This window comes from Limulus polyphemus, unplaced genomic scaffold, assembly GCF_000517525.1.
Source record: "Limulus polyphemus unplaced genomic scaffold, Limulus_polyphemus-2.1.2 Scaffold689, whole genome shotgun sequence".
Lineage (NCBI taxonomy): Eukaryota > Metazoa > Arthropoda > Merostomata > Xiphosura > Limulidae > Limulus > Limulus polyphemus.
This window is the reverse complement of record NW_013666299.1, coordinates 281,012-292,511: the sequence shown is the minus strand read 5'-3', so window position 1 is coordinate 292,511 and position 11,500 is coordinate 281,012. Positions and strand designations below refer to the sequence as shown.

Here is an 11,500-nt window from a genome sequence, read left to right as displayed (position 1 = left end):
ATATAAAACAGTGTATGTGTTAATATAAAACAGTGCATGTGTTAATATAAAACAGAGCATGTGTTAATATAAAACAGTGCTTGTGTTAATATAAAACAGTGCATGTGTTAATATAAAACAAGGCTTGTGTTAATATAAAACAGTGCATGTGTTAATATAAAACAGAGCATGTGTTAATATAAAACAGGGCTTTTGTTAACATAAAACAGTGCATGTATTAACATAAAACAGTGCATGTGTTAATATAAAACAGTGCACGTGTTAATATAAAACAGTGTATGTGTTAACATAAAACAGTGCATGTGTTAATATAAAACAGCTTGTGTTAATATAAAACAGTGCATGTGTTAATATAAAAATGCACTGTTTTATGTTAACACAAGCACTGTTTTATATTAACACGTGCACTGTTTTATATTAATACAAGCACTGTTTTATATTAACACATGCACTGTTTTATATTGACACAAGCCCTGAAATAATTTTCATTCGGCATGTATTGCTGTTTTTGCCTCCCAGTGGCACAGCGGTATGTCTGCGGACTTACAACGCCAGAAACCGGGTTTCGATACCCGTGTTAGCAGAGCACGGATAGCCCTTTGTGCATAATTAAAAAAACCAAACAAACAAATAATTTTCTTGGACCCTTGCAAAATATCTTATCATTTTATAAAAATGTAAGAGAAAAATATGCGTGAATTCATTGATGGTTGGTATTAATAATTAGGGTTCCGAGAGCATTTAATGTCTGGTAAAACAATTACATTATTGTTTTGTAGTGTACAATATCTAAATAAATAAATAAAGAAGACTGGCGTCTGGTACATGTCGTTGGCTGGATGTATTATATAATATATATATATCGTAATTTTCCGAATCATAAAGGTCATGAAGAAAGTTTTAAGTTTCCATAATTGTAAATATTTAGTCCTATAAAATTTTAGAGATGTGTGTTAAATTGCTTCTTTTTTTTTCATGAACAAGTCTTAGTGATTGAATATGATATATGTATTATTCTATTACTATGTATATGTTTAAAATGTGTATGTGGGCCTATTCAAAATGCATTGAATTAGGCGAATAAATTGTGACTTAGAAATTACTGAATGATAGTTAACTATAAGTAAATGTTGATCAAACCCATTAGTAAAGCAAAGGTCGCTAACATCTCTCATAAAAGGAAATTATGAGGTAAAAGATTATATATATATCTGTATTAAAAAAAGAAACAAACAGAAATCACAAAAAAATAACCGATTGATAACTTATTGTTCGAAGTAATTGGGTTCTAATCAACTTACCTTAGTCGTCATTCGTTTTATTGTGTAAAACTTGCACGATAATTTAATAGATTTATAATTTATAAATTCTCCACTAGGTAGCGACAGTGTCGTATGACGTACCAGAAAATGTGAAAGCTTCTCAGGACTATGATGTTCCGCGGTGTTTAAATTGCAGTGAGAGTAAAAAACGTCAAATTTATTACGACCTCTTGGACTCACTCGGTAAGTTTAGCAAACACTAATTACATACATCTTCATTTTTTACATCAAAATTTAAGTGTAAATTACACGATGTCATGTTTACCTGGTAATGAATGAAATTACAAGGAGAAACAAAACAAATAGCGGTTAACACCACCACCATTGTCAGTCTCCAATATTCAGTAAAATCTGTTTGTCTAAATCTAAGAAGACAAAACAATTACCAAATGTAAACGCTGTCGTTGGAAATGCTATTAATTTAATATCAACTTCTGATCAAAACAAGCTACTTACATGGATCACTACTCAAACTCAACCAAGTAAATTAAATATACTGTTCTTACGTTGTTACGTAGAATGATTACAACACATTACTTTATCAGTTGGCTATCTACACTGTTACGATGTTTTCGGCCGTAATCCAAATAATATCTCGTGTGTACATAGTAATTCAGTGTACCTTATTAAAACAAGATGACTTTCTATGAATTATGATAAAACTGTGTCTGTGGCAATCACTATTAAACGCTAAGATTTTATTGTGATGTGAAGAAGAAGAATGTATTTCTCAACTCTGGTAAACCTAAAGTTGTTGTTGTGAACGTTTTGTTCAGAAATTTACCTTTTAATCCTAAACGTACTTCTTGCCAGTATACGACAAGAGTAAGTGTACAATATTATCTAATCCTAAGACGATCTGTTGTATAGATAGCACGCGCGAAAAATGAATTGACGACACCAACTAAATGCCTTATTCACGTTCAGTCTTACTTTAACATGCTTTTATTGATATACTGCTTTACTTGAAGAAATATAACTGTTCTAAACAGTGGCGTATATTAACACATGCACTGTTTTATATCAACACATGTACTGTTTTATATTAACACATGCACTGTTTTATATTAACACAAGCCCTGTTTTATATTAACACTTGAAACTTAGTTTTATTAATTTAGCATCAGACTAATCATGACCGAAACTTAGTTTTATTAATTTAGCGAGCCTGTTTAAAAATAATAACTTGCTCTTTGTGGAAATATGTGTCAGTTCATCTTTAGTTAATGTTATCAGTAAAGTCATACATCTATATATAGACTGAAAGTCACAAATAGTTGATCTTTAGTTAATTTTGTCAATAAAGTCATGAAACTATATATATAAACTGGTAGTCACAAAAAGTTCATCCATAGTTAATGTTGTCAGTAAAGTCATACAACTATATATAGACTGACAATTACAAAGAGTTCATCTTTGGTTAATGTTGTCAATAAAGTCATGAAACTATATATAGACTGACAGTCACAAAGAGTTCATCTTTAGTTAATGTTATCAGTAAAGTCATACATCTATATATAGACTGACAATTACAAAAAGTTCATCTTTGGTTAATGTTGTCAATAAAGTCATGAAACTATATATAAGTCACAAAGAGTTCAACTTCAGTATTATTATACGAGTATCAAACAATAGGTATATTGTAAACGTATAAAAATTGTAAAGCAGCAACATATATATCAATGAACTCGAGAAAGGATGAAGCATATTATCGAATAAAAGCAACTGATTTGGTTTGTGGGAATGTACGAGAAGATTAGGAAGTGTACTTGTTGATTACAGATTCAAGGCGATGCCAGGATGTTTAAGTAGAGAAAAAAAAAACATTCAAAAAATTTCTTGATTACACTGTCATTGGAATCTAAACACGTGACTGATTTTTTTTTTTTCGAAATTTAGTATTCACTTCATAATAACCGATTGTTAAAAGTCATTATCGAACATTAACGTGACTGCGGTCGGGATAAGTTTATGGCCGTTAAATCCTTCAATTACAAGCGGGTTAGAATGGTTTCGAGTGCATAGTATAGATAAACAGATTTTTATAAGCATTTTTATTTAAAAAAACAACATATTTTTAGCATTAGATTTTTATGATGTTTTCAACTCTAAATGTTAACTGGCTTGAAATAATGCACTGTTCTAGTGTGTATGTTGGATTTTCAAAAGTCTTGATGTTAACAAAGAAATACGTTAATGCAAGTTAGTGAGTTCGTGAAAAAAAAAGACTAAGCTAAAGAAAAAGATTAGATAAATGTTTTATTGCTGGGAAAATCATGACTGTGAATGTGAAGTGGAAAAAATAAAAGGAATGTCGTGAAAAACCATCAGTAGTTTACGTGATTTTTATCACAAATGCTAGGCCTATTGTTTACTAAGACTTCGCCAGCTTTCGGCATTTAAACCGTAACTTTTAAAACATTATACTACATATATATATAGGCTTAAGAGAATATTTTGTCTCTCATCGTCCAGTCCAACTGAAAATTTCTGGTAATGAAAAAAGAGCCTATCTCGCAGTGACTTGTGGAAGACAGAAGATAGATTTGAAATGTCGCCCTGTACGAAGTAGAGGTGTACAGACATTACTCGCACGAGTGGTAGTGTCATCTCTTGGCCATATATGATACTACGCTTAAATAATAAACAAACCGTATCATGAATAAGAAACTTGTGATTAAGGACGAACATGCTTCCAGTTTTGAAAAGCAATACAAGTTGTACATATATAAAAGAGCATAAGTTTGATATTAACTTCATGCAATATTTCTCTCGTGCATATATTTACGTATGTCGAAAATATTATTAAAGTAAACAAGATGTTAAATGCTAAAGCATCTGTTAAATCACAAAACCGGAACAATAGTTTTTATAGATAGTAGAAAACACAGAGGAAAGTCTTTGGACTTATAACGCTGAAAACTGGTTTTTCGATACTCGTGGTGGGCACAGCACAGATAGCCCATTTGTTTTTAACAATAGGCAAATAAGTAGATAGTAGAAATTAATGTAGTTTCCATGTAAACGAGTATTTCGATGAAAAATAACTTCTCAAGAAAATAGTTTATTTGCAAATTTAAATTTAGTTGTTGGCCTGCGATTTCATTTCTTTCCGTGGATGTTGATGATAGTTTTTATTTTTTTAATTAACTGTAAGGCGCCCTTGAAATGTGAAGACCGATTTCATATTCTTAAAATTCCACAGCTAGATATTAAATTTTAAACACGTTTTAACCCTTTTTAATCGCATTTGAACTTAATAAGTTAACTAAATTTGTAAGATGCTTTCCAAATTATATGTTGCTGCTTTCAAACGTTGGAACAGGTAAATACCTAATCTTTTTTTTTTACTTGCGTATTGTATGCTTTGCGGCTAAGTTATTATATTTGACTTTACTATGTTGATAAAATTAAAATAAATGTATAATAATTTGTTACTTTCTTTTTTACCAGGCGTGGCCTAGTGGTTAGCATGCCAGACCCATGGTTCGCCTCATTTTACCTCACAAAAAAAATCGCGCTTCTCATTTTGTGGTCGTAAGTGCGTTATAGGTGTGACGGTTAAATCACATTATTCAGTTAGAGTAGCTCAAGAGTTGGCGTTTGGTATCATTGACTAACTGCCTCTTACACTTTAAAATAAGGGACAACTAGCACAGATAGTCCTTGTATAACTTTGTGCGAATATCCAAAACAATCAATGAAAGAAGCATTTTTCAGATTCATAACTATAAAAAAAGAAGATTTGGTGACAGCAACTGCCATCCAAGTCCTTGCAACTTTAGTTCTCAGGGTTGTTACCAAGAATCTTCGACTAGGCATACAAAAAAAAGACAAAATTCCCCAACTTCAGACTAATCACGACCGAAACCTAGTTTTATTGATTTAGCATCAGACTAATCACGACCGAAACTTAGTTTTATTGATTTAGCATCAGACTAATCACGACCGAAACTTAGTTTTGTTAATTTAGCATCAGACTAATCACGATTGAAACTTAGTTTTATTAATTTAGCATCAGACTAATCACGATCGAAACTTAGTTTTATTAATTTAGCATCAGACTAATCACGACCGAAACTTAGTTTTGTTAATTTAGCATCAGACTAATCACGATGGTAGTCACAAAAAGTTCATCTTTAGTTAATATTGTCAGTAAAGTCATGAAACTATATGTAAACTGGTAGTCACAAAGAGTTCATCCATAGTTAATGTTGTCAGTAAAGTCATACAACTATATATAGACTGACAGTCACAAAGAGTTCATCTTTACTTAATATTGTCAATAAAGTCATGAAACTATATATAAACTGACAGTCACAAAGTTCTGAATGTAGGAACGAAACTAAATTAAAATGTGAAAATTCATGAACATTTTTTTAATAAAAATACGAAGTTCAATTCCCTGTGTTGGACAAACTACAGATAAGCTCTTGTGTATCTCTGCATTAAAACAATATTTTGAAAAAATATATACAGTTCTAAAAGTTAATGTTGTCAGTAAAGTCATGAAACTATATATAAACTGGTAGTCACAAAAAGTTCATCTTTAGTTAATGTTGTCAGTAAAGTCATGAAACTATATATAAACAAAAAAAAAAGACATCTGAAAAAAAAGAAAGAAAATGATGAACAGAAACATGAAAATTGAAACCTATTTTGCAATAATGATTATTCGTTTGTTAATTTTCAAGCATGGTTGAAAAAAAATAAGTGTTAGAACATACACACATTAGTTGGAGTAACACAAGTAAGTGTTAGAACACACACACAGTAGTTTGAGTAACACAAATAAGTGTTAGAACACACACACACATTAGTTGGAGTAACACAAATAAGTGTTAGAACACACACACACATTAGTTGGAGTAACACAAATAAGTGTTAGAACACACACACACATTAGTTTGAGTAACACAAATAAGTGTTAGAACATGCGTACGTCAGTTGCGAACACACAGGAATGTGTTAAAACATACATACATCAGTTGGAGTAACACAAATAAGTGCAGTAAAAACGTTTAAATATTGAACTTTGTCAAAGTGCAGCAGGGCCTGTATTAGTCCACTGTTCATTACATATTGTAAGTTCTTAATAAATTCAAGTTCTGGCTGGTTGGAACGAATTCTGAGATTATGGAAAATCTTGTATGTAACAATCGTAAAACAACTTTCTCGTGATGGTCTGAAACACCGACATTTTGTTTCTCTGATATATATTTAGTGTACGAGTACAGACAAAAAGTTGATATATATCAGATCGAGAAGTCTCCCGACGAACCTAAAATACATCTTTGAAGTTCTTTCATTAACCCATTTTCATTGTTTCTTCAAAAATTTTGTTTTAAAAGTATGTAGATTTTGTATTCTCCTTCATATACCCACGCACGTGTGTGTGTTAACGACTAGCTGACGGTAATTATTACATAATTATACGTAGTTTTGTTTCCGTTTATGGAAAGGACAGTTGACTGTCTTCCTCCTCGGGTCAATTACCCAACACTAACAGGAGAACCGAGTAAACGCACGCATCGCTAACCAAGTTGTTAATACGTGCAAAGTTTTCGCTGTCGTTCCAACTTGCTACTCGGTATATATCATGCTTGCGAAGCGGAATGAAAACAAAGTTTACATTTTTCTCACGCGTATGTTCCATAAACAACATGAGGACAAGTATAACACAAAACAAACAGATATGCGTGTTGTTTGGGTTTTTTAACTAGACTGCGCATGTGCAAACTTAACTTGAATTCAACCTATTCTTAAGATAATATCATCAATTGAACTTTTCGACACGTAAGATACTGTTCATTTTAAGTCAAAACCTTGTGTATGGTTTCGTTAATTCGATCTTCACATGATTGTTCTCGATGGATCTTTCTCGAATCATATCACCTCCACAAGATAATGGGTCCTTTAACATGAAATGAAATTCTACATCAACCATTTTCTATTTTAAATATACCGTGTTGTTCCTAATTAATGCCCCAGGGGGCGTAGGAAACTGCAAGGGGGCGCTAATTATAGTATTTGTACAGTTCCGGATTCTATTTTTCACATGTGATTTGTTTATTTAAATGCTAATAAGCAAGTGTGTGTGTGTGTGTTTTCTTCCCTTTTTTTTTCAAATCAAAATTGCTGTAATGAAATTGGATTGTGCGTTGGATTACTATTGCTGTCACACAAGGTAAGCTTTATAAAAATATTGAGAGGGTCGTTAATTAGGGGCAATACGGTACATTCACAAATCTGGATGGCAAAGGACTGGAAATGACAACTATTTCATTTGTAAATCTAGCCATCTACAGAAGATTGAGTACGTTATATCAAAATCATATTGATATGCAGATCAGTAAATAAGTTTCAATGCATAAATGTGTAATTGTACTAGACCACATACCTCGACATATTTTATCATCACAGTACCGAGTTTACTTTGTGATGTTTCTTGATCTACCAAGTGTTTTCCTTTTTATTACATAAAAATCTGAAATGTTTGTTTGTTTGAAGTTAAGCACAAAGCGCAATCTGTGCTCTGCCCACCACGGGTATCGAAACCCGGTTTCTAGCGTTGTAAGTCCGCAGACATATCGCTGTGCCACTGGGGGGCTCTGAAATGTTGCGTCAACCAGACTAAAACGATGATAAATTTCCCGGACTTTTACAGACACTTAACTAGATATGCTTCGTCCATTATGACGACACGTGTCCGTGAGTCACGAGTCACACAGCTTTCGACAGATGGTCCTCAGTTCAGTTGTGTATTTTAGGAAAAGGTTGTGAATACGGTTCTTGTGTTGCTTTTGTAGACCTAAATCCATTCATATTCTCTTGTTTATAGTTCCCATATGGAGATCACAGTGCTCTTTCACTAACTGTCTTCACTACTTCCGGTACACTACTGGTAGCCGGTAGTGAAGTTCCTTGTTTTTTCATGTTTTCTCTTGATTTACCGGTATGGTTCAAACACTATAGATAACATTTTCGTCGAAACCTAACATTTCGCGTTTTGCATGATTTTACAATCGCTTTATATAAAAACTACACATCGGAATGTCGTCTAAAATAACTCGTCAAGAAGGGATCAAGTGCAGATACGATCTGCATTTTCAAGCTGTCACATTTCAGTTTGGTTGCAAGAAAAGAGTAAAAAATTAACCCTGCAGGGACTCCCAGGGACAAGATGTGTGGATATGCAATTTTTATCACAGTTGATGAACAATCTGCTGTTATTCTGTACTAACTTCTACAAATTTGCAGTTTCATAAGTGAATTTCATCCAAATTGAGAGTACATTTTTAGTTGTATGTGTGTATAGGGAGAAGTCAGTCCATTTCAAGAGGTAGCACAGATACTTGTACAAATTGGTATGAGTTAGGAACATTTTCTCCCTATAAATGTTAGTTGAAATAATTGATGACTTTTAACGTTTAGTCGTAATTTTGTGTGTTAAGTTACAATTCCTCTCGTCCTTGTGTTATATGAACGCAAATAGAGTTCTTCCTGTCCTTAGACTGTGTGAAAATGGGTAGAAATGACTCCGTTCAATCCCAACAGTGCCAGTCAGTGTAGTTACTACAGAACAAAGATGCTGGTAAATATTATACGCACGCTAATAGTAAATAAAGATATATTTTTACTTTTTATGTTTGTTTATTCTTATTTCTTTTTCAGTCCGAGTCCGGAACTATTCTTTATTAAATATTTCCTAAATTAACATTTTTTGGATACTTTTAAACTTATCTGTTAGGTGTCCGTGTACCTAAATACCGCATCAGTAAGTAAAAGTGTGTAGAATATTTCGTCTACACTGTGTCTCTCATACGCTGCTGTCGACATAAAATAATATCACATCTACTGTTCGTTTAAAAAAAAAATCATTATTCGCCAATGCTAGCATTATACGCTAAAGTTTTAATATTTGATTGTTGGCTCGAAATCGGCTGCGATACAGGAGCTCAATATGTACAAAAGGAAAGAAACACCTTGACTACATGCCAACAATCTGTATAACAAGTTTGACATTCGACCTTGAAGTTCGTAATCAGCTTTTCATAACGAAACTCGTAAATTAATATATGCGTAAAATAGTCATAAAGTATAGAGTTGTACACAACTCCTTCAAGTCTATCTCATCAAACAAACATTTAATATATTCGTTAAACTTTTCAAGTACTTAGACAATAACCATTAGGTCTGTCTGTAACACAGTTTGTTGAAATAGAAAGTAATTCGTTTGTTTGTTTTGAAATTCACGCAAAGCTCCTCCAGGGCTATCTGTGCTAACCGTCCCTAATTTAGCAGTGCAAGACAACAGGTAAAGCAGTTAATTAACACCTCACACCGCCAACTCTTGGCTACTCTTTTACTAACGAATAGTGGAATTGATCGTCATATTATAATATCCCCACGGCTGAAAGGGCGAGCATGTTCGGTGACGGGAGTTCGAACCCGCGAACCGAGTGCCCTAACCACCATGCCATGTTAGGCTTAACAGTTTTTAAAACGGACTTAAGGTCAATTGCGTATACACAACTAAATAATTTATAATCCACTCGACTGGATACATCTCGTGTAGTGAGGTCGCGAACCGAGTGCCCTAACCACCATGCCATGTTAGGCCTAACAGTTTTTAAAACGGACTTAAGGTCAATTGCGTATACGCAACTAAATAATTTATAATCCACTCGACTGGATACATCTCGTGTAGTGAAGGTCGTTCTTTCAAAAATAGAACTCGTAAATAAATCAAATCATATCTATTTCATTACATGTTGAAAGATTAAGTTCTTATACTGCTATCAACTGTTTTACATGGAAACTTTTAAAATTACATCCACAAAAAAAGTTAAGCTCGGGATAAATCAATGACACATATACGTATAAATATGATTTTATTGTTTTCAAAATCAGTTGTTTGTTATGTACAGGTTATATATTAGTATTCGAAACAGCAACATGATGATGACAGCTAACGTGTAAAAATCTACTTCTTAATTATCGATTTGAAAAGTGGCTTGATTCAATCCTCTATTTCATAAATTTCAGTTAAATTTTACCTTTTGTACTAAAGAGTGATTCAGTCAGTTATAAATATACGTCGGGTTTATTATGTTTTACACAAAAGTACGGTTTTTAGTTGGGTTTGTTTATTTGATCCAAAATCTGCGCTATTATATGTGTTACTCAAACTACTGTGTGTGTGTTCTAACACTTACTTGTGTTACTCCAACTAATGTGTGTATGTTCTAACACTTATTTGTGTTACTAGTGTTTAAAACATACATCAGTCGGGGCCACTCCGGGAAGTGTTAAAACACATACATCAGTTGGGGCCACTCCACATAGTGTTAAAACACATACATCAGTTGGGGCCACTCCACATAGTGTTTAAAGCATACATCAGTTGGGGCCACTTAAGGAAGTGTTGAAATATGCACACATCAGTTGGTATAGTTTACAGATTTACACACAAATATCACACACTACAGTTTACAGATATTACACACACAAACATAAACACATTACAGTTTACAAATATCCCACACTACAGTTTATAGCTTTACACACAAATATCACACACTACAGTTTACAGATTTACACACTACAGTTTACAGATTTACACACAAATATCACACACTACAGTTTACAGATATTACACACACAAACATAAACATACTACAGTTTACAAATATCACATACTACAGTTTACAAATATCCCACACTACAGTTTACAGATATTACACACACAAACATAAACATACTACAGTTTACAAATATCAAACACTACAGTTTACAGATTTACACACAAATATCAACACACTACAGTTTACAGATATCACACACACAAACATAAACACACTACAATTTACAGATATCGCATACATATACAAATTTAAACACATTGTACCTCACACAGATCAAATACAGGGCAAAAACATGCTAGATCAAAGATCAGATTCAAAACACATAAAAACTAAAAATCAGAGAAATCAGATTCTGTTTTAAGCCACTTCAGACTCTCCACATAGTGTTTAAAACATACATCAATTGGGGCCACTCCGAGAAGTGTTAAAACACATACATCAGTTGGGGCCACTCCACATGTGTGTGATATTTGTGTGTAAAGCTATAAACTGTAGTGTGGGATATTTGTAAACTGTAATGTGTTTATGTTT

General features: G+C 32.9%; 1 protein-coding gene across 2 annotated transcripts in view; it reads left to right on the top strand.

The window, feature by feature from the left end:
• LOC106459976 (breast cancer anti-estrogen resistance protein 1-like) overlaps positions 1-11,500 on the top strand; it is a 49,814-nt gene that overhangs the window by 31,659 nt on the left and 6,655 nt on the right. For both annotated transcript variants that reach the window (XM_022386568.1, XM_013919652.2), the window contains one exon: positions 1,379-1,505. In XM_022386568.1, coding sequence (XP_022242276.1) covers positions 1,379-1,505 — 127 coding nt within the window. The remainder of the gene's footprint in view (positions 1-1,378; positions 1,506-11,500) is intronic.